This window comes from Lithobates pipiens, unplaced genomic scaffold (genome assembly GCF_037356315.1).
Source record: "Lithobates pipiens isolate NorthernLeopardFrog02 unplaced genomic scaffold, aLitPip1_a1.2 Scaffold_3, whole genome shotgun sequence".
Taxonomy (NCBI): Eukaryota; Metazoa; Chordata; class Amphibia; order Anura; family Ranidae; genus Lithobates; species Lithobates pipiens.
The window spans coordinates 167,366,807-167,391,385 of NW_027507790.1; the positions used below are offsets into that span (position 1 = coordinate 167,366,807).

At 43.2% G+C, this 24,579-nt stretch overlaps 1 protein-coding gene across 1 annotated transcript in view; it reads right to left on the minus strand.

Annotated features, from left to right (window-relative positions):
• RASGRF2 (Ras protein specific guanine nucleotide releasing factor 2) overlaps window positions 1-24,579 on the minus strand; it is a 498,296-nt gene that overhangs the window by 92,563 nt on the left and 381,154 nt on the right. Inside the window, exon 18 of the mRNA XM_077462462.1 lies at window positions 21,274-21,380. Coding sequence (XP_077318588.1) covers window positions 21,274-21,380 — 107 coding nt within the window. The remainder of the gene's footprint in view (window positions 1-21,273; window positions 21,381-24,579) is intronic.

Consider the following 24,579-nt stretch of genomic DNA (forward strand, 5'->3'; position numbering starts at 1 on the left):
GTGGTCATTGGGACTAACTCCCCCTTACAAATAGCTAAAAAGAGCACTGGTGTCAGTGGTTATTTATCTGAAAGGCCTGAAATTGCCCATTGCTCAAGGAACCCCAAGTAAAGTTCTGGAGAAACTCTAGGTTTCCAATGAACCCTGGTTGAGAAAGGCTGGGCTAGATAATCTTGATGTTCACAGATGTACAAAGTGTAGCCAGAAATCCATCAACTTATGGGACACAAGCTACTTCTTGCCATCCACAATCCTCCAGACATAATGCACCAGGCAGTCTGTAATCTATCCTAAACAAGAGCAGGAGAGTGACACCCCAAGTGACTTTTCTGCACTTTGGACTTAATTAACGAGATGGCACAATCACATAAACATTACTCTGATTTGTTCAGTTCCTCCCATTCTAGAAGATATATTACTTGGCTGTTTATTCAAGCGTCTTAATGTGCCCAGACACTAATGGGTGTAAAAAGTACAAACACAATATTCCCTGTGCACTTATCCCTGAAAATGGCTGTAGTAATGCTGGGTGCTGCAATGACCACCAGCTGGAAATCATAGACAATCAGAGTGAAGAAATGTCATCAGCACACCAAGGATTCCTAAAATGGGTCCACAGCTTTATTCACATAGTTACACAGTACACATATGGCAATGTTTCGGAGCCACACAGCGCCCCTTTCTTCACTATGGGTGTAAAAAAGACATGCCAAAGAACACAGTTGTCAACGTCATTTCAACTTTATAATAGACTGGAATAGGTCCCTGGAATCTTGACTTTAGATGAAGTTAGGACAAATAAAAAAATAGTACAGGGATAATGAAGTAAATTCCCTTTTTTTAGATGTTTATTTGGCTAACGACTAGTTTTCCCTGTTCCAGAGCTCTCTTTGAGAAAAAGGGGACAGACAGGGTTGGAACTTTTTAGCAAAAAGACTATTGTTACCTAGAAAAATTCAACTGTCAGATTGTTGACTTAACATAGGGTATCTATAGGTAATTAATCATCTTTACTTCCTCCTGGGATCCAATATTATATTACTATCAGTCCACCACATTTAACAATCGAATATTTATATATTCCACTGTCCAGCAAAACTAATATGTACAGGTCCAGTGACCAGTGGTTTACTGTTTATCAGGTCAAGGCCCCTCAATGTAATATCCGCTGGTCCAATATGTAGAAATCTGCTTCACTGTTTATTAACCTGTCTATTTTAGATGAAATTACTATATATATATATATATATATATATATATATATATATCATTTAAATTGAAATTCATAAACCTTTTATATAATTTAACGTTGGTCAATCTAACCTGTTCTTTGTGTAGCCTAGTAACACTAATCCAGCATTAAAAATGTAATATGTGTTTGGTGGGAGGAAGCACAGCCTGTGTTCTTAGCACAAGTACAGAATACACAGTGTCTAGTCACAATGTAATATCCTTGAAAGGAAAATAAAGCCAACAGGCATTGTCACATTAATAAAGCCTTGACGTGGGAAGAGACATGACATGGTGGCTTGTAACTTCCAGCACTTACGATGTTTAAATACATCATAAAGCAAATAATAGAAAGGGAAAGTGTCAGTGCCCTGAACAAGGAAGTGTAGAGCACATTTAATTAATCAGACTGACTGCATGCTTGACTGGTGTTGACTGTGGCTGGCTTCTCCCAGAGGGCCATGACTACCACTGCCTACTCTACAGCATACATAACATTCCCATAGATTTACAGAGTCTTGTGCGCCTCTTACTTCCCAGTATAGACAAAAACACTACTATGTAAAATATGGGAAATGGGATATGTTGATTAGAATCAGTCAAAAAGAGATTGCTTTGTTATATTAAAACTGAACTCAATGCAAACAACTAAATACACTAATTAAATACATATAACTGAACCGTTTTACTTGCCAAAGTATTTGTACAACCCTGCCAGCCAGAACAACCAGGCAGATGGCACCAACTTTCTCTGTTACAACTAAAGGCTGCACAAGGGATAGAACGGTGTTCTCTCCCAATACCAGCCTACAGCTAGGACAGCAAAGACCATCAGGAGACAGATGCAATAAATCGCTCTACTCTCTCCACCTATGAGCAGGTCTCTCATGAGGATATTGTATGCAGCACATCTTATAGGCTCCCAGTCCTGCCTTTCTGTCTCTAATTATGGGTGTTGTTGTAAATGGGATTGGTATAAGCTGATACCAATACAAATTAAGTATTAACACTAGTTGCACAAATTTTCAAGCCTAAGGCCCCTTTCACATGGGCGGATAGACTTGTGCTTTTAGCTGCGGATTTTATAGTTTTCTACCGCAGCTAAAAGCACACAATGCTTTTCTATTGCCCCATTCACACACAGTATTTAGCTGCGATTTAGTTACATGTGGTTTGGTGCGGATAGAAAAAAAAGAATTGACTTCATCCATGAGTGATTTAGTGCAGCTATCTGCACATAACCGGAGGTAATCGCAGTGTACTATTTCACCTGCGGATAGCAGCATGAGAAAAAAAAAGATATAGATGGAAATAGATGGTTTGAAATGCAGAGGACCAAAATGCATCATGGGTAGATTCAAGGGACCCAAAAGAAAAACAATAAACAAAGAAAGGGTTGCTATGGGAATTACTACTGCAGCTAGACGCAACCGCATGTAATCGCACTGTACAAATGCAGCTGATCCTGATACAGGACTCATGTGCAATTCACTTCTGAGCCGCTCCGGAGATGTGTGAACCGGCTCCATTGAGAGCTGGTCACAATCTCCTGACATGGGAATTGGATGAGGGGAAGCCCACATCCAATTTGCAAAAGTGTGAACCCAACCTGGGATAACCTTCTATAGTGCATAGCAGGTGGGTGAAAATTCAAGAGATGCAATAAACAGATGGAGAATTGACCTGAGGACATCCACCCAGCACATAAAGAGGAACTGCAGTATTACATTTTTTTCTTAGGTATAAAAGAAGAAGACCAGCTTAAAAGACAAGTATGTTTTTTTTGTTTTTGTTTTTAGATTCATACTTACCTATGTGGATGCAGCATCAGACCGATGCTGCAGCTGTCCCACGGCATTTCCGAACTGAGCCACTGAACACCGCCAATGGCTCGGTTCTCACTCCTCCCCAAGTGGAGAGCTGCTGACTGTCAGTCAGCATCTCTCCTGCTCTGTTCCTTCATGTTCATTGGAACGCTGAGCTGTGGAGCGGCAGAGAGCAGCCGTCTCGACGGCTCGCTGAGAAGCTGAGACTTCCATCAGTCAAGGCAGCGGGCAGATCCAGACTTCTGAAGTCGGGATGATGCTTTGCCTGGACTGATTGCAGTGACCTCAGCGGACAGTGGACTTCAGACCGCTCTCTGCTGAAAACTAAAAATGAATTGCACTCCTGTGACCCTTAGGAGAAGCCCAGCCTAAAATGCGCAGGCTGGACTTCTCCTTTAATGCTAAAACTGTTATCGATATTTGATTAAGTATATCTACAGCCAAAATGTTTTCTTTCCTTTTGAAAAGAAAAATACACTCTCCTATCACCTATCCTGGTGACCATTGTCAATAGGACTGATAGTGAGGGAAGAGTCACAATTTTGTCACTACATCAGGAATATAGGAGAGATTTTCCAGTGGGGACATCTTTTTTCCCTTACTTTTGGGGAGATTTGAGACACAGATGACACAAAATCATCATAAGGGTCCGTTCACACAGGGGCAACTTGGGATCCGACTTCAAGTCGCCCCAAGTCGCCTCAGGTCGGACAACATTTAAAAACCAATGTAAGTGAATGAGAGCTGTGTTAATGCACACTACTGAAGTCGCTCCGACTTCAAAAGAAGTTCCTGTACTACTTGAATCCGACTTGTAGGCGACCGGTACCCATTGATTTCAATGGAGGTCGCCTCCAAGTCGGATTTCTGTCTATACGGAGGCGACTTTGACAGAATTATTAGCTCTGAAGGGGGAACTCCACGCCAAATTTCTGAAAAAAATTTGGCGTGGGTTCCCCCTCCGAGAGCATACCAGGCCCTTAGGTCTGGTATGGATTCCAAGGGGAAGCGTTTTTTCGGCGTAGGGGTCCCCCCCAGATCCACACCAGACCCTTATCCGAGCACGCTACCCGGCCGGCCAGGAAAGGGGGTGGGGACGAGCGGGCGCCCCCCCCCTCTTGAGCCATACCAGGCCGCGTGCCCTCAACATGGGGGGGTGCCTTGGGGGAGGGGGGGCGTGCAGCCCCCCCACCCCAAAGCACCTTGTCCCCATGTCGATGAGGACAAGGGCCTCTTCCCGACAACCCTGGCCGTTGGTTGTCGGGGTCTGCGGGCGGGGGGCTTATCGGAATCCGGGAGCCCCCTTTAATAAGGGGGCCCCCGGATACCGGCCCCCCACCCTATGTGAATGAGTATGGGGTACAATGTACCCCTACCCATTCACCTGTGAAAAAAAGTACAAAAAAAACACAACACAGGGAAAAAATATTTTATTGCACAGCTCCGGGGGTCTTCCGTCTTCGGGGGTCTTCCGTCTTCGGGGGTCTTCTCGCCGGACTCCTCCGCTATCTTCTTGTAGCTCTTTTGCTAGCGGAGGAGTCCGGCTTTCTTCCTCCCCGCCGCCGGCCTCTTCTCCCGACTTCGGGGGTCTTGTCCCCCTCTTCGGTTCTTCTGCTGGGCCACCGCGCCTTCTTATAGCTCTTTTACAGGCGGTGGCCCGGTCTTCTGTCGCCGCCGTCGCCGCCTTCCGTTCTTCTCCTTCTTCTTCTCCTGGAGATGTTGACTCGACAAGCTCTCCGCCCGCAATGCCAGGGACGCGCTGCGCTGCCACTTATATAGGGACAATGGGGCGGTGTCACATGGGTTGATGTCACATGGGTTGGTCACATGGGTTGATGTCACATGGTAAGGGGGCGGGGTCACCATGTGACATCAACCCATGTGACCAACCTATGTGACATCAACCCATGTGACACCGCCCCATTGTCCCTATATAAGTGGCAGCGCAGCGCGTCCCTGGCATTGCGGCCGGAGAGCTCGTCGAGTCAACATCTCAAGGAGAAGAAGAAGGAGAAGAACGGAAGGCGGCGGTGACGGCGGTGACAGAAGACCAGGCCACCGCCTGTAAAAGAGCTATAAGAAGGCGCGGTGGCCCGGCAGAAGAACCGAAGAGGGGGACAAGACCCCCGAAGTCGGGAGAAGAGGCCGGCGGCGAGGAAGAAAGCCGGACTCCTCCGCTAGCAAAAGAGCTACAAGAAGATAGCGGAGGAGTCCGGCGAGAAGACCCCCGAAGACGGAAGACCCCCGAAGACGGAAGACCCCCGGAGCTGTGCAATAAAATATTTTTTCCCTGTGTTGTGTTTTTTTTGTACTTTTTTTCACAGGTGAATGGGTAGGGGTACATTGTACCCCATACTCATTCACATAGGGTGGGGGGCCGGTATCCGGGGGCCCCCTTATTAAAGGGGGCTCCCGGATTCCGATAAGCCCCCCGCCCGCAGACCCCGACAACCAACGGCCAGGGTTGTCGGGAAGAGGCCCTTGTCCTCATCGACATGGGGACAAGGTGCTTTGGGGTGGGGGGGCCGCACGCCCCCCCCTCCCCCAAGGCACCCCCCCATGTTGAGGGCACGCGGCCTGGTACGGCTTAGGAGGGGGGGGCGCCCGCTCGTCCCCACCCCCTTTCCTGGCCGGCCGGGTAGCGTGCTCAGATAAGGGTCTTGTGTGGATCTGGGGGGACCCCCACGCCGTTTTTTTGGCGTAGGGGGTTCCTCTTGGAATCCATACCAGACCTAAGGGCCTGGTATGCTCTCGGAGGGGGAACCCACGCCAATTTTTTTTTCAGAAATTTGGAGTGGAGTTCCCCCTTGAGCTCATTCTCTGCTTGGCCACGGCAAAAGTCGCCTGGCCTGGGGCGACTTGTAAGTCGTCCCAAGTCAGGTTGAAGTCATCACAAGTCGTGTTGAAGTCGTCCCAAGTCGCGCTGTGATCTTAACTCAAGTCGTGTCCAAGTTGCCTCACTCAAGTCGCCTACAAGTCGTGTTGCCCCTGTGTGAACGGACCCTAATAGGCCACAGAGAGCAAAATAAACTTGAGAGGGGTTTTAGTATATATATTTTTTGCTTTAGATATGCTTTATTGTTCAATGAAATTTGCTTCTTTGATTTGTTTGTAACGCTTTCTATACAAATGGCAGATAGACAAAGGTAATGGGATCTTTGCCTGGGCCCTTAAATCACCTAAAGAAACTCAGAAACAGTGGTTTGTAATCCATGGTTAGAAAATACAAATTTTAAAGCAAAATAATAAGGTGATTTATTAAAGGGTCTTGCTGAACAGCCAGTTTTGGGTGAGATTACTGTTCAGTGTTTTATCTATGACTCCATTCTATTCATTTCACTATTAATGTGTCATTATATCGTCTTCTAAAAACAGTAGAAACATAGTAACCACATGCTTACCGGGCACTTAAACCCCGCTCCTGCCTAGACCAATTTTCAGCTTTCAGCGCTGACACAATTTGAATGACAATTGTGCGGTCATGCAACACTGTACCCAAATGCAATGTTTATAATTTTTTTCACACAAATAGAGCTTTCTTTTGGTGGTATTTAATCACAGCTGGGGTTTTTATTTTTTGTTAAACAAACAAAATAAGATGGAAAATTTTGAAAAAAAAAAAAATCATGTTTCATAGTTTGTTATAAAATTTTGCAAACGGTTAATTTTCCTCCTTCATTGATATGAGCTGATGAGGCGGCACTGGTGGGCACTGATAGGCTACGCTGGTGGGCACTGATAGACTGCACTGATGGGCACTAAGGTGGCACTAATGGGGACAGATAAGTCGGTACTGATGGGCACAGATAAAGTGGCACTGATAGGCACAGATAAGGCGACACTGATGGGGACAGATAAGGCAGTACTGATGGGCACAGATAAGGCGGCAATGATGGCCACTGATAAGATGGCACTGATGGGCACTAGTAGGTGACACTGATGGGCACTGGTAGGTGACACTGATGGGCAGCACTGTTGATGAAGCATTGATTGGTGACACTGATAGGTGGTACTGTGGGCACTGATAGGTGGCACTGTGGGCACTGGTAGGTGGTGCCGGTGGGCACTGGTAGGCGGCACTGGTGGGCACTGGCAGGTGGCACAGATGAGCTGGCAACAGCCTTCCTTGATTGGGACCAAGAGCTGCCACGATCTGCTTTTTTCTTCTCCTCGCTATCAGCGCAAGGAGAAAAAATAGCCGCTTACCGGCTCTGTTTACATCACATGATCAGCTGTTATTGGCTGACAGCTCATCACATGGTAAAGGGTCGAGATCGCCCCCTTACTCCGATCTGTGATCAGCCAAGCCTCAAAGACTCGCTGATCACAGGGGGCATGCAGGCTGCTCAGGCACGGCAAAGTAGGTCTGCGCTGTAGCCGTCATTCGGCTATAGCGTGGATCTGAAGGAGTTAATTCTGATACGTTCATATATCTTATAGTCCACTAAAGCTGTAAAGCAAAGATCAGATATAGACAGAAGCATCTGAGGATAGACAGTGCAATATATTAGTACTTCCTGAATTAAAATGTTTATTTAAAGGCTCACTTCTGTAGCCTTGGTAAGCTGTTTTAACCACTAGCTTCCTGCAGCAAAAACTCCCCACCATAGACCTTGGATCCTTACTCTGGGCTTTGGAATGTTTCCACTTTTATTGTACTGTCCCCTTCTGCTTTATTCATAACAATATAGGAAAAAACAGAGAATGAGTCACTTTTAATAAACTTTGCAGGTTTAGAGGTTTAAAAATGAAAGTGCTGTAAATGTTCACTGATTTAAAGCATATTCAAACTCAAAAATAAAAATGTATACTTTGTAGCTTTCTATCCTAAGGTGACAATGCTAACTAACCCTAATGTATCAGGATAAGAGAACCGGGGCAAGACTACAGAAACCTCTCCCTCTCCTTTTCTCAATAACATAGAGAAGAGGGGCTATGCAGCCCTCAAAGGTAACCATAAATAACAAACTCACAAGAACACAGCACAGGCAGAGAGCACACAAAGTTAATGTAGAACTACAGGAAAAACTTTTTTTTTTTATTTTGGATAGAGCAAGGGAGGGTTATACAGTGCCTTGCGAAAGTATTCGGCCCCCTCGAACTTTTCAACCTTTTGCCACATTTCAGGCTTCAAACATAAAGATATAAAATTTTAATTTTTTGTGAAGAATCACCAACAAGTGGGACACAATTGTGAAGTGGAACGAAATCTATTGGATTTTTGAAACTTTTTTAACTACCGTATATACTCGAGTATAGGCCGACCCGAATATAAGCCGAGGCCCCCAATTTACCCCCAAAAAAACTGGCAAACTTATTGACTCGTGTATAAGCCGAGGGTGAGACATGCCTGTCCATCCCTGTGTGTGTGTCCATCCATCCCTGTGTGTCCGTCCGTCCCTGTGTGTCCGTCCATCCCTGTGTGTCCGTCCATCCATCCCTGTGTGTGTCCATCCATCCATCCATCCCTGTGTGTGTGTGTCTCCATCCATCCATCCATCCATCCCTGTGTGTGTGTGTCTCCATCCATCCATCCATCCATCCCTGTGTGTGTGTGTCTCCATCCATCCATCCATCCATCCCTGTGTGTGTGTGTCTCCATCCATCCATCCATCCCTGTGTGTGTGTGTATCCATCCATCCATCCATCCGTGTGTGTGTGTGTATCCATCCATCCGTGTGTGTGTGTGTGTGTGTGTGTGTGTGTGTGTGTGTGTGTGTGTGTGTGTGTGTGTCCAGCCTACCTGTGTCCCGAGCCTTTGTCCCGAGCCTCCGTCCCGTGTCGTGCCTTGCCTTCGTCCCGTCCCGTCCCGTCCCGTGCCGTGCCTTGCCTTGCCTCCGTCCCGTGCCCTCTTCGTCGGCGGCCATTGTAAAATTCAAAAGCCGCGCCTCCTCCTTCGCCTGTGATAGGCGGAACACTGAATTTCCCAGCAGCCTGTGTTCCGCCTATCACAGACGTCGTATCATCCTCGTCCGTAGTACGAGGATGATACGACGTCCGTGATAGGCGGAACACAGGCTGCTGGGAAATTCAGTGTTCCGCCTATCACAGGCGAAGGCGGAGCCGGAGGCGCGGCTTTTGAATCAGAATGGCCGCTGTCTGTCTGCTCGACACGCTGATCGAGCGGGCAGACAGCGATGACTCGAGTATAAGCCGAGGGGGGCACTTTCAGCCTCAAAAAAGAGGCTGAAAATCTCGGCTTATACTCGAGTATATACGGTAATGAAAAAATGAAAAGTGGGGCATGCAAAATTATTCGGCCCCCTTGCGTTAATACTTTGTAGAGCCACCTTTTGCTGCGATTACAGCTGCAAGTCGCTTGGGGTATGTCTCTATCAGTTTTGCACATCGACAGACTGAAATTCTTGCCTATTCTTCCTTGCAAAACAGCTCGAGCTCAGTGAGCTTGGATGGAGAGCGTTTGTGAACAGCAGTTTTCAGCTCTTTCCACAGATTCTCGATTGGATTCAGGTCTGGACTTTGACTTGGCCATTCTAACACCTGAATACATTTATTTGTGAACCATTCCTTTGTAGATTTTGCTGTATGTTTGGGATCATTGTCTTGTTGGAAGATAAATCTCCGTCCCAGTTTCAGGTCTTTTGCAGACTCCAACAGGTTTTCATCCAGAATGGTCCTGTATTTGGCTGCATCCATCTTCCCCTCAATTTTAACCATTTTCCCTGTCCCTGCTGAAGAAAAGCAGGCCCAAACCATGATGCTGCCACCACCATGTTTGACAGTGGGGATGGTGTGTTGAGGGTGATGAGCTGTGTTGCTTTTACGCCAAACATATCATTTTGCATTGTGGGCAAAAAGTTTGATTTTGGTTTCATTTGACCAGAGCACCTTCTTCCACATGTTTGGTGTGTCTCCCAGGTGGGTTGTGGCAAACTTTAGACGAGACTTTTTATGGATATCTTTGAGAAATGGCTTTCTTCTTGCCACTCTTCCATAAAGGCCAGATTTGTGCAGTGTACGACTGATTGTTGTCCTATGGACAGACTCTCCCACCTCAGCTGTAGTTCTCTGCAGTTCATCCAGAGTGATCATGGGCCTCTTGGCTGCATCTCTGATCAGTCTTCTCCTTGTCTGAGCTGAAAGTTTAGAGGGACGGCCAGGTCTTGGTAGATTTGCAGTGGTCTGATACTCCTTCCATTTCAAAATGATCGCTTGCACAGTGCTCTTTGGGATGTTTAAAGCTTGGGAAATCTTTTTGTATCCAAATCCGGCTTTAAACTTCTCCACAACAGTATTACGGACCTGCCTGGTGTGTTCCTTGGTCTTCATGATGCTCTCTGCGCTTTCAACAGAACCCTGAGACTATCACAGAGCAGGTGCATTTATACAGAGACTTGATTACACACAGGTGGATTCTATTTATCACCATCAGTCATTTAGGACAACATTGGATCATTCAGAGATCCTCGCTGAACTTCTGGAGTGAGTTTGCTGCACTGAAAGTAAAGGGGCCGAATAATTTTGCACGCACCACTTTTCAGTTTTTTATTTGCTAAAAAAGTTTAAAATATCCAATAGATTTCGTTCCACTTCACAATTGTGTCCCACTTGTTGGTGATTCTTCACAAAAAATTTAAATTTTATATCTTTATGTTTGAAGCCTGAAATGTGGCAAAAGGTTGAAAAGTTCAAGGGGACCGAATACTTTCGCAAGGCACTGTAACTCCAGTCAGATTTTGTATCCCATTGCTGAGATTTCCCTTCACTTCCCATACCTTGGTAAAACAGGAAGTGAAACGAAATTCCTGCAAATTTAAGGAATTCCTTGGGGACCCCAGGTCACAGAACTAGTGTCCCCATTGTTAGATTTTTTTCTCTATTACTTTTCTGGGGAAAACACAAAATTTGGGATTTTTTTTTTACTTTCACTTTCAATGATAATGGTAAACAGGACAAATAGAGAGAATGACAGACAACAATAAAAACCTAATAGGTGTTATAATCCAGCTTTACTTTCCGAAAAAAAAACTTTTGCCTTTAGTTATACTTTAACAGCTCACAAGATTATTGGCAGGATTTTTTGGCATTTATCAAACAGAAAATGCTTTTAATTGTGTATTTAACAGACCATAAAAGAGAAAGTTCCTTTTTAGAGTTTCCATACTCTTTAATCTCCAACATTTCCAATATCTTAACCCTTGTACACATGGTCGGAGATTCCGACGGAATGTGTCCTATCGGACCGCTTTGTCGGATATTCCGACTGTGTGTGGTCTGCATCGGACTGTTTCCGTCAGAATATCTGACGGACCAAATTTTCCAACTTGCCGGTAAAATTTTCCGACAAAATGCTCCGATCGGACATACTCTGATCATGTGTAGCCTACTCCGACGGACAAAGTGCCACGCATGCTCAGATCAAATTCCTAGACCAAAGCTATTGGCTACTAGCCTGAACGTAGTCCCGTCGTAACGAAATAACATCATCACGTTATGTACAATCGGATTTTCCGACAACTTAGTCCGACCGTGTGTATGCAACATCACTTCCGGACCTCTTCCGGAATTAATGCGTCTGAATTACTCAGACGGATTTGGTTGTCGGAATCTCTGACCGTGTGTACAAGGGCTGACAGCTAAGTTTTAGGTGGAATGACCCAGTATACTGATATTGTTTTAGAAGGAGAACCTGGTCATTAAAAAAAAAAAAAACATCTTTATCAGAAATACAAGGAGTACCAATGTTGGTTTCTTTTTAAAAATGCTAGCTGCCTGACTCAGATTCTGACATTAGCTTCTGTACATAAAATACTGTTCTCAAACAAATATTCAAAATGGAAAAGTCAGAGAAAAGTCAAAAGTGTTAACTTGTTTTGAGACAGATACTCCAAGTTTTGAAGGTCATTATTTTTCAGAAAGAAATGTTAGCACTAACATCTCATGAGGGGGTTCCCTTAAAGCAGGGGTGTCCAACCTGTGGCCCAAGATGGCTATGAATGTGGCCCAATACAAAACCGTAAACATATTTTTAAAAATTAGATTTTTTTTTGGAAGTTTTTGTAGAAATGTGTTTATACTTTTTATGTTCCTAAAGAAAAATCTGCCACTCTTCACAATCACACCCTATTCTTGTAATTTTTTTAACAGCACCTACAGTATATTTGTGAGCAACTATTTTCAAGGATGAAGCACACAAAGGGCTAAATTAGAACCAAGCTATCTGATGAGCACTTTGAGAATTCATTGAGAATTTCTACTACATCCATTTAACCAGATATTGATGCGTTAGTGTGTCAAAAAACATTGTCAAATATCACACTGGTTTTGTGTTGCCCTCTTACTTTTATAATAAAAATATTACACAAGAAAAAAAAAGTTTAATTACTCAGGTAGTTAGATTGGGGGTTATTTACGAAAGGCAAATCCACTTTGCACTGCAAGTGCACTTGGAAGTGCAGTTGCTCTAAATCTAAATCTCTATCATCCAATTATGTGCAAGTTAAAATGCTGTTTTTTTATTTTCCTTGCATGTCCCCCTCAGATCTACAGCGACTTTACTTACAAGTGGACTTTCAAGTGCACTTGCAGTGCAAAGTGGATTTTCCTTTAGTAAATAACCCCCATTGCCCACTGTACAGTTGTGCTCATAAGTTTACATACCCTGGCAGAATTTATGATTTCTTGGCCATTTGTCAGAGAATATGAATGATAACACAAAGAATTTTCTTTCACTCAGAGAAACTACCCAAATGATACTGAACAAAACTTTACATACCCCAGTTCTTAATACCATGTATTGCCCCCTTTAACAACGACAGCTTGAAGTCTTTTGTGGTATTAGTGGATGAGGCTCTTTATCTTCTCAGATGGTAAAGCTGCCATTCTTCTTGGCAAAAAGCCTTCAGTTCTGTAAATTCTTGGGCTGTCTTGAATGAACTGCATGTTTGAGATCTCCCCAGAGTGGCTCAATGAAAACAGAGGTCAGAAGACTGAGATGGCCACTCCAGAACCTTCATTTTATTATGCTGTAGTCAATGGTAGGTTGACTTGGTCTTGTGTTTTGGATAATTCTCATGTTGGAATGTCCAAGTACGTCCCATGCGCAGCTTCATGGCTGATGAATGCAAATGTTCCTCCAGTATTTTTTGATAACATACTGCATTCATCTTGCCATCAATTTTGACCAAATTTCCTGTGTCTTTTTAGCTCACACATCCCCAAAACATCAGCGATCCACCTCCGTGTTTCACAGTAGGAATGGTGTACCTTTCATCATAGGCCTTGTTGACTCCTCTCCAAATAAAGCATTTATGGTTGTTGCCAAAAAAGCTCAATTTTGATCTCAACGCTTCAAATGATTTTGTGCCAGAAGGTTTGAGGCTTGTCTCTGTGCTGTTTGGCATATTGTAAGTGGGATACTTTGTGGCATTTGCATAGTACTGGCTTTCTTCTAGCGACTAGACCATGCAGCCCATCTTTCTTCAAGTGCCTCCCCATTGTGCATCTTAAACAGCCACACAACGTTTTCAGAGAGTCCTGTATTTCACCTGAAGTTATTTGTGGGTTTTTCTTTGCATCCCGAACAAATTTTATGGCAGTTGTGGCTGAAATTTTAGTTGGTTTACCTGACCGTGGTTTGGTTTCAACAGAACCCTTAATTTTCCACTTCTTGATCAGAGTTTGAACACTGCTGACTGGCATTCTCAATTCCTTGGATATCTTTTTATATCCCTTTCCTGTTTTATACAGTTCAACTACATTTTTCCGCAGATCCTTTGACAATTCTTTTGCTTTCTCCATGACTCAGAATCCAAGAACGTCAGTGCAGCACTTGATGAAAGATGCAAGGGTCTTTCAGGAGTCCAAAAACTCATTTACCTTTTATACACACACTAATTACAAGCAAACAGATGACAGGTGAGCATGGTTACTGTTAATAACCATTCAAACCCCTTTATGTCAACTTGTGTGCATGTTATCAGGCCAAAATCACCAGAGTATGTAAACTTTTAATCAGGGTCATTTGAGTAGTTTCTGTTGTGATTATGATTTAAAAATAGTAAACACGGGGGGGCGGAGCCGGCCGGCGGAGTGTATGGCTGCCTGAATACACAGCTCCCGCCGAGAAAGCTCTCCGGAACGAACTACAGCTACAATAGGCACCGAACCTTCACAGCAACCGGCAGCTGAGAGTGAGCTGACACACAGGGACATGCCGCGGAAGAGGAAAGACCGCAAAGAGCCTGGTAAACTAACGGACTTTTTCGTCCGCTCCAGCCGCATGGAAGGCCAAGATGGCGCCGACCGGGACACCAGGTACGCGCGCCCGTCCTCCCCGCACGGAAGAGGAGGCTGGAGGGGAGATAACATCTCGGCGGAGGAGAGAAGACAGGGCTCATCAGCTTCACGAGCCTCATCTGTTACTAACAGCCCGGCCAAAACGAAGCAGAGAGTCTCAGATACATCACCCTCAGGCTCAGAAGGAGAAGGTAAGGGGGTGGACATAGATGATACCTTGGAATTTCAAGATTCCATTGCAGCATTCCCCACTAACAATGCCCCAGTGATGGACTCCACAATGAAGGACATGTTGCTGTCTCTGCGGAGTGCAATACATACAGATATGTTGCAACTAGTCAAACAGTGTAAGACTGAGGTCAAAGCTGTAAGCAGCAGAGTAACACACATTGAAAGTAAGATGGGTGAATTTACCACAACTTTTAATGCAATGGTGGATGCGCACAATGACCATGACGATGACATCCAATGGCTCAGATCAAAAGTCGCAGACCTTGAGGACCGTTCCAGGAGGAACAATATCAAGGTGCGGGGGATCCCCGAAACAGTCAAACCCCAAGAATTAATGGCGTACTTAGCAACGGTCATGAAAGAGGCACTACCTGATCTTCCGCTGGAGGAATTAATCATAGACAGGATTCACAGGCTACCAAAACCCAGGCACATTCCTGAGCAGCTTCCTAGAGACACCATTGCTCGCATTCATTACTATCACGTTAAGGAAAAATTTATGATGGCGACCAGGAATGCAGCTCAATTACCAGAGTCTATGAAAGATTTGTCTTTCTTTGCAGACTTATCAGCCCACACGATGCAGAGGAGACGCAACTTAGTGACCATTACTAAGCCGTTACGGAACCACAGAATTCCTTATCGGTGGAATTACCCGGCTAAGTTGGTGGTGGCACGTGGAGACCGAGAATACATCATATCAACTTTGGAAGAAGGCATCAAGCTCCTAGAAAAGTGGAACATCCTCTCCAACTCAGATGGCAACTCCCAATTGGATGATTCGGATGACAGACGAGGGTCCGTCCACTGTACCTGAAATTGTTCAAGGTTGGTGCCTGTGTCTTTTTTTTTCTCCAGTTTCATACAATCCGGAGAGGCATATCGGCGGAATGAACTAGTTGAACTTTCCCCTAAAATTAGCGGGTACTTACCTGCTCAGATTTCGTGAGGAATCGCATCTTTTTATATCTAGTGCGGGCACGCACGTTCATTTGTTTATTCTTTCTTTTATCTTTTTCTTGTTTTTTGTTCTTATTATCCTTGTGTTCTGAATTTTACATTTTTTTGATACAATATTCACGTCCAGTTGGACAGTTCGTCACGGACATTTAACAAGGCAATATTTCTGCATAGATAGGAGAAAACTTCCTACTAAATACCAGTGTTTACTATCTATCCCGTATTGTCAACGCGGATCACTGGGTATATCCCACTGAGCGGACCGAGACTTACTTACTTCCATCACCTCTGGTTCACATCATTTGTAGGAATTCTAGTCAGCATACCGAGATTTCCACTACTGTCTACATATTACTGCTTTTTCTTTGAATATGGCGTTTAAAATTACCTCCATGAACGTTAACGGATTGAACATACCTTATAAGAGACACATGTTATGGAGAGAGGCCCGATCTCAAAAATGTGACATACTGTGTTTGCAAGAAACGCACTTTAGGGCTCAAGGGCACCCTCAACTATCTCACAGCCAATACCCGCACTGCTATTACGCGTGTGCGCAATCCAAAAAGAGGGGGGTAGCTATTCTAATCAACCAATCACTGGCATTTAAATACAAATCACACCATAGCGATGTAGAGGGCAGATATATTATTTTGGCTTGTGAGATAGATGATGTGGCGTACACTATAGTTAATGTATATGCTCCTAACAACAATCAGATTGCTTATCTAAACAAGTTGTGGAGAAGGGTTCAGAGAAATGTGTTTGGTCATATCATCCTGTGTGGAGATCTGAACGTTATTTCTGATCCACGATTGGACGCGTCCAGCTCTGGCAGCAGGAAGGCGCTCAGATCGTCACTATTGGGGTTCACTAGTAAAAATAACATTTATGATGTATGGAGATGCCAGCACTCCAATGAAAAGGACTTTTCATTTTTTTCTAAAGTTCATATGATGTATTCCAGAATTGATGTATTTCTAGTAGACAAATTTCTTTTGCAAAAAATATCCAAATCTGAAATAGGACAGATCTCTTGGTCTGACCATGCGCCGGTATCTGTGACAGTGGGCACTCACGGCATCACAACAAGAGCCAACAGGTGGCGTAACGACACCCTGCTGTTCGCGGATCCGGTGCTTGCGGCGGACATAGAGAAATCACTCAAAGAATTTTTCGAGATCAATGATTCACCTGATGTAGACTCTTTTAATCTCTGGTTGACGCACAAAGCGTATTTAAGAGGGATTTTAATAAAGCACAGTGCAGCCATACGGAGGAAGAGGAAGCAGCGAATGGAAGACATTTTGCATGATATTACTCAGTTAGAATCACAAAACAAAACAGCTCCCTCAATGAACGTTAGCTCAAAACTAGCCAAAGCTAGAGAGGACCTTAGGAATTTACTGATATCACAACACGTCAGAAACACACTCAGACTTAAGGCAAACTTTTATATGCACGGTAACAAAGCCGGTAAATTACTGGCAAACCAGCTTAAAGATAAGGCCACTAAACAAAAAATACCTTTCTTGATCCACCACAAAACCGGCTCTAAACACATTAATCCTAAAGACATTGCGGACACATTTAGAGATTATTATGAGGATCTATATAATATAGGAAAGGACGCTACCTCAACTCAACCCACATCAGACCTTATAAACTCCTTCCTAAAGGGTGTCTCGCTCCCTTCGATTCATCCTATGGACCTAGAAATGTTAAATTCCCCATTCACTGAGTTAGAAATCAAAGCAGCGATATCTGCGTTACCTAACAGTAAATCACCGGGCCCGGATGGATACTCTTCGGAGTATTACAAACAATACAAAGAAATTTTAGCACCATACTTGAGGAGGGTCTTCCAAAAAGCTGCTTCCTCGGCCTCCTTTCCCGAGGAAATGTTGCAGGCTACAATTGTTACATTGCCTAAGCCAGGAAAAGAACCAACCAAGGCTCAAAACTTTAGGCCTATATCGCTGTTAAACACAGATGTGAAATTATATGCAAAACTATTAGCGAATAGATTGGTGAAAATTTTGCCACGTCTCATAAATCAAGACCAGGTGGGGTTTGTGGAAGGCAGACAGACTACAGACGCTACAAGGCGCATACTTAACATTATACATTACGCAAATGAGTCACGTCAACCCTCTGTACTCCTGTCATTAGACGCCGAAAAGGCCTTTGACAGGATACACTGGGGCTACATGTCAAAGGTTCTGGAAGGGTTTGGTTTTGTGGGGCAAGTGCGGTCAGCAATTAATGCACTTTATTCTACCCCATCAGCTACAATTTTTACAGAAGGAATTTTTTCTGACCCTTTCTCCATATCTAACGGCACACGACAGGGGTGCCCCCTGTCACCCCTAATATTTGTACTGATGATGGAACCCCTAGCCGAACGAATAAGACATCACCCGCAGATACGTGGAATACAGATTGGGAAAGAGGACCACACAGTAACATTATTTGCGGATGATGTCATTTTATCACTTTCCAACCCGGTTCAGTCACTAAAAGCCGTTCAGGATCTGCTTACCCAGTTTAATGCAATCTCATATTATAAAATAAATTCTTCAAAATCAAACGTTATGGGACTGGCACTGCCGTTAGCCATGGAGAAATCTTTAAAAGATTCGATGCCATTTATATGGACTGATAAATCCCTCCCTTATCTAGGTATTTCAATTACAAAGCAACTTTCACACTTATACCAAGTTAATTTTGAACCACTTATAGCGGAATTTGCCCAAGAAATGCTCAAAATGAAACGCTATTACCTTTCCTGGTCTGGTAGGCTAGCTGCATATAAAATGATATTACTTCCTAAACTATTATACTATTTTAGAGCAATGCCTATCAGTCTGCCAGCTTCCTTTTTCTCTAAAATGCAGGGCGCCTTATCTAAATTTCTGTGGGAAGGAAAAAAAGCTAGGTGCCCTCATACTATTCTTACTAAGCATAGAGAGGCAGGTGGCATGGGTGTACCTCTTCTAAAAGACTATCATACAGCAGCTATTTTAGCACAGGCAGCAGCATGGTATGATTCAACATGCCCAATGCATTGGTGTAGAGCAGAACAAGTCTACGTACAAAAAGGAGAAGTATTGAATTTGCTATTGGCTAAGGCCCTTCCTACTTCAAAAATGTGTGAAAATCACCCAATGATTCATGCGACACTTAAGGCTTGGGAATACTTTTTGCAAGTCAAAAATACTTATGTTAAACATGTGTCGATACCCATCCCTCTTAAAACTCTTGTTTTATTAGCCCCAGATTTGCAGATTCAAAACTGGGAAAAGGTGGGCATCCACTTCATAGCAGACATATACGATTCACAGCATATGAGATCATTTAGTAATTTGCAATCTAAATACTCGTTGCCACAGACGGAGTTCTTAACATTTGCCAGCATATCCCACATACTGAAAGGCTCATCTACTTCGGTATTAGACATTCCAGAAGCTGTACATAAATTTTGGACAGCCGGTCCGGCTAGGAAAAAAGGCATTTCCTGTGTCTATAACCTATTGAACAGTAAGAAATATCTAGACATCCCCAATCAATTCCGTAAATGGGAATCAGAACTGAAAGTCACTATATCACGGGAGCAGTGGAGCCGCGCGATTAAAAACAATAATTCCCACACTAAATGTTCCAATTACAAAGAGACAACACTAAAGTTACTCCTTAGGTGGTATAAGACGCCTTACATTTTAGCAAAATATGACTCAAAACTGAACAATCTCTGTTGGAGAGGCTGTGGCCAGGTAGGCAACCTGGTACATATGGTATGGGCTTGCATCTCCCTAAAAAGTTTTTGGACAGTAATTTCAAAACTAATAGCTGAAGTAACAGGCATATTGAATAAGCTAACAGCTGAGCGAGCAATTTTGAGTGTTGACCTAGACATCTATCCCAGCACATGTCGCACCTTGGTGCTACATATTCTTCAGGCTGCACGCCTGGTCATAGCTCGTCATTGGAAATCCACATCTCCTCCATTGATAAAGGAAGTTATGCAATTAGTAAATGATTCTTACGCATATGAAAGAACATTAGCTTGGAAGGAAGGAAATCAAAGAAAAGTAATGTCTCAGTGGTCCTTATGGGACAAATTTCATAAGAAGAGTTAAACTGTTAAGGAAAAATTTGAAATATTGCTTTGATGTACTGGTTGTGATAATTTACTTAGGTACAGATAAGTTATTTGTACTATCACAAATACTTTTCAATTTATTACGCAGGGATCTGTTAAATCTCTCTTATCTCTTTTCTACACTCCTAAATATCTAATGGTATTACCACATGACAGCATTAAGTATATACTAGTTGTTTACGATATACTGTTTCATTCATAGAATAATAAGCATTATTTGTATGAGTCCTGGATTCGCTGAAAATAATAATTAATGCTGTTGAATTCTTTATTACAATTTTTTTTTTAAAAAAAAAATGTCTATGTAAACTATATTTGTATTCTTGTTTGAAAATCTAATAAAAAATATTTGAAAAAAAAAAAAAAAAAATAGTAAACACAGTTGATTGATAATAAATGGCTTCTGCCAAACTTACTAACCATGAGTGAAAGAAAAGTTTTTGTGTTATCATTCATATTCTCTGAAAAATGACTAAGAAATAATAAATTCTGCCAGGGTATGTGAACTTATGAGCACAACTGTATGTCACTGTTTCCTATAGTTTGTAGCTTATTTCCAATCTTATCAGAATCACTGCTGTGAACACCATTAACTGAAATCTCCTTTTGCAGAAAACTTAATCTTGCTATTATGGGATTTAGTCTTGAACCTATCCAATAATGTGTCTATTTTATAACTCCTATATCATCATTTTGTATTCAACTGCAGTTATTTTCTCCTTTAGAAGAAACATGGCTGGCATAAGCTCTCCTTTATTTAAATATCTCTATATTTTTTTTATTAAGGTAGGACTCTTGGCAAAGAACTAAATATACATTTCTACATCTAACCTACTTACTGGAAGATAAATCTGAATCATCACCTTGTCCAAATAGCCATGAGGTGAACCAGCAAGCAGTGAAGCTGAGCCAGGAAGCAGTAGAGTAAGCAGTGGGGCAGAGATGTGTAAATCAGAAGCCTGGTATAGCAAAATTACAAAAACCCAACCCACATGGTAAATTAACCATGTGGGAGGAAAATTAACATTAAACAGATATTAATATATTAAGTTGTTTGCCTGGACATCAACTTTAGAGTGTATGCCTGGGCAAAATATACAAAAAGTACATCTCTGTGATACATGCACATTTCTTACAGGTTTCTTTAAACATGCTGCAAATACAGATAAATACTTGTTGATCTCCCAGAAAGCCAGTGAGCTCCTAACTGCCTGTAGTGAGCACACAACAATGCCGGAGATGCACTATACATGCAAGCAGGATTCTCAGCCCTTCTGAGCTCTTCTTTGCTGGACTACAGAACACCTCCCCCTTAAGCAGATGGGGGAGGGGGGTGTTGTAGTTCACAGACAAGAACTGTGCAGGGTTGATTAAACTACTCAGAGTTTAAGGGCAGTTGGCTGAAACAAAGAGTTAGGAGCAAACTGGATTTCTGGCAGATCACCTTTTTTTCTGTATTTTCAGATTTTTTTAAGGGATAAAAAAAACTGAGGAAACATGCATGTATTAGAGAGATGTATGGAAACTGTCTTTTTAATCTTGCCCAGACATACAATTTAAATAAGAGCAGAAAACAGTAACACATCCCTGAAACCTGATAAATACCTGTGAATGTTTGGATACCCAGTGGCGGAGTACATTCAGCACACGGTTTGTAGCTGCTCGGCGTATTATAAACTCTTTGTCACACATTCTCTCCATGTTGTTGAAACCTTCAAAAATATAAAAGAAATTGAAAAAAAGGGAAAATGTCACAGAAAATGCAGAAGGCATGACAAGTGAACAATTGTTTCAACTCAAGTTAACACAAGCTTTATCAATAAAACAGGATTTTTGGACTCATCGTAAAAATAATCTTCTTGGAATCCACTAAGGGACATAGGAAGTCTTAAACCTTCAGTTTATACTGCTTTGTACAGAGAGATCGACACTATCAAAACCAAAAAAAAACAAAAAAATAAACTGTAGGCCAGCCAAGGATAATATTTCTTAATGCCAGCATACCTCAATTTTGTAGCAAAACGTTACCAAGAACAGGTCCCTAAACACAGATGGATGACACCCGTCTTCCTCCATGGACTCAAAGAAATGGAGTTTACACTGACTACAAAAATCATATTTTCGTTCTGCTCCATTGAGTAAAACAGAAAGCCTTAAATTTAAGGAAGCGTTGGGTGAGAGATAGACTCTCACAGACTAAACTATATCCTATCAATGGATGGAAATATTCTTTTGATGAACTGGAGCAGGACAGAGGGCTGTAAGAACAATGTCCTGGTTGAGGTGAAAGGTCAAAACCACTTTAGGTAGTAAGTTCAGACACTGGTCTCACATAGGTGATGGCTACAAGCAATACCACCTTTTGGGTGAAAGTGAAAAATCTTTGATGGGTTCAAAAAGCAGTTTCTAAATTGTTGAGAGAATCAAATGGAGATCTCACAGAGTCACAGGTAAGCCAATGTAATAAATTATAATTTTTTTGATGAAATAGAACAGATGAGGTTACACAGAGTAAATGAAATGCTCAACATGTCAAACTCTAAGCCCTTGTACACACGGTCGGACATTTCAACAACCAAATCTGTCGGATTTTGTCTGACGGATTGTGTCCGAAACTGTTGCATACACACGGTCGGACAAGGTTGTCGGAAAATCCGATCTTTCAGAACGTGATGACGTAATTTCGTTACGATGGGACTGCGTTCAGGCTAGTAGCCAATAGCTTTGATGTAGGAATTTGATCTGAGCATGCGTGGCACTTTGTCAAAATTCTCTACACATGATCGGAGTATGTCCGATCGGACCAGTTTGTCGGAAAATATTTCCAACGAGTTCGAAAATTGGGTCCGACAGATATTCCGACGGAAACAGTCCGATGCATACCACACACAGTCGTCCGATAGGACACATTCCGACGGATTCTCCGACCGTGTGTACAAGGGCTAAAACTGATCGCGTTCATGAAACTGTGACAAACTTCAGGACCCAAAATAGAGTCAACCATTAATAAAGGCCCTAGAATTATTGCTCCCACTATTATTGCAATATATATTCCTTGGCATTGACTCCATCTTCATTAGGAATCAGTAGAAAGTGGGAACTTTTAAAGGATAAGTTCACCTTTTGTGACATGTTACATGTTAAACTACACCATATTCAGGGTGTAACATGTCACAAATGTAACAGCCCCCACATCCCCCCCAATACCCCGTTTGCAGTGAGCGGGGGATTTTCTCCCCCCGCTCGCTGCCACAATCTAAAGAAAACATGGCCGCATGGGGCTCTGGCTGCGTCACTCATTCACAGTGTTCTGTGAATGAATAGACTACAACTACCAACAGCCTATGCGGCTGTTGGCTTGTAGTTCTCAATGAACTACCATGGCGCTGTTGAGCTCTCTGGTAGTTCATGGATTTTTCGGTGTCTCAATAGTGCCTTACGTTGAAACCTGCACCCAAGGGTCACTTCCAAGCCTGCTCCACAACAACCAGTCCAGGGGGTCCAGTTGCTGCACTCCAAATTCAAACTTGGAATAGGCTGAGTCTTCAGTGGAAGAAGAAATTATGAAAAAAATGCTAGCAACAAACAAGTTAGTCTTATGCCGCATACACACGATCAGACTATCCGGCGGACCAGAGTCCCCCGGACAATGCGCCCATGTGTGGGCTCCGGCAGACTTTTTTTCCTCAAAAGTCCGGCGGACTTAGAAAGTAGTTTTGACTCAATCCAGCCGTGTGTGTACTAGTCCGCCGGACTTTTGAAATGAACAGACTTTCCCGCACACGGAGGAAAGTCCGTTCATTTTGAACGCGGCTCCAGGTAGCCGGGACTAGCGAAGGAAGTCAATGCCTACGGCGGCGAGATTGACACGTCACTGGTCCCGTCACCTGGTATGGACTTAAAGGGGAAGCCCTATGCCGAAAAAATGGCGTGGGGGTGCCCCCCAAGGTCCATATAAGACCCTTATCCAAGCACGCAGCCCGGCCGGTCAAGAAAGGGGGTGGGGATGAGCGAGCACCCCCCCCTTCTGAGCCGTACCAGGCCACGTGCCCTCAACATGGGGGGTGCTTTGGGGAAGGGGGAGCTGCGGCGCAGTCCGGTCGTGTGTGGGCAGGTCCGCTCATTCGGAAAGTCCAGCGGACTTTCTGCCGGTTTGTCTGCCAGACTAAGTCCGCCGGATAGTCTGATCGTGTGTACGCGGCATAAACCGTAGAGCTGAGAAAAAGATGTCCATCCTTCTAGCACACTAGCAAAAAACTAGCACACAGGTTTTTAGTTTGTCAGTGACCAGTCTTTCTGTGGGTAGCAATATAACCTGAAGGTTTAAGTGTCCCCCAATGGACAAGAAACAATCACTAAGAAAAACTCTGGTCATTTCCATCAATGACTGGATATACATTCTTTCTCCCTGTCTTTTTTATTTCATTGTTCGTGTTGCCAAGTAGCAGACAACCCTGGTATGAAATGTCCAATTTCATTACAGAACAAGTTGCCTTTGTACTGACAGTAAGAAGTGAGCACAAGAGACAACTGAACTATGATGTGCTCTATCATATGTGTTTGTGGCTTTACAATAAATTTCCCCAATGGCCTCACTCTATTATTGAAAGTGTATCAGAACAAGACACTGGTAATGGGATCGCTGATAACAATTACATCTAAAGTAACTTAATTTGTATGAAAAGATTAATGGTATACACAGTCTTTGCTACTTGGAATAAAAAATAAAATAAAAACAAGTGACTATTTCACAGAATGTAAGTTAAAGGAGATAAGACTACTACTATTTATTATTACTCAGAGATGACATACTCAACCTGACAAAGCCTTTAATCTGCCTGTCTCTCCAGAAGCACATTTTTATTCAGAAATCATTTAGTTTCAACATTTACGTGTATTGAGATGCTGACT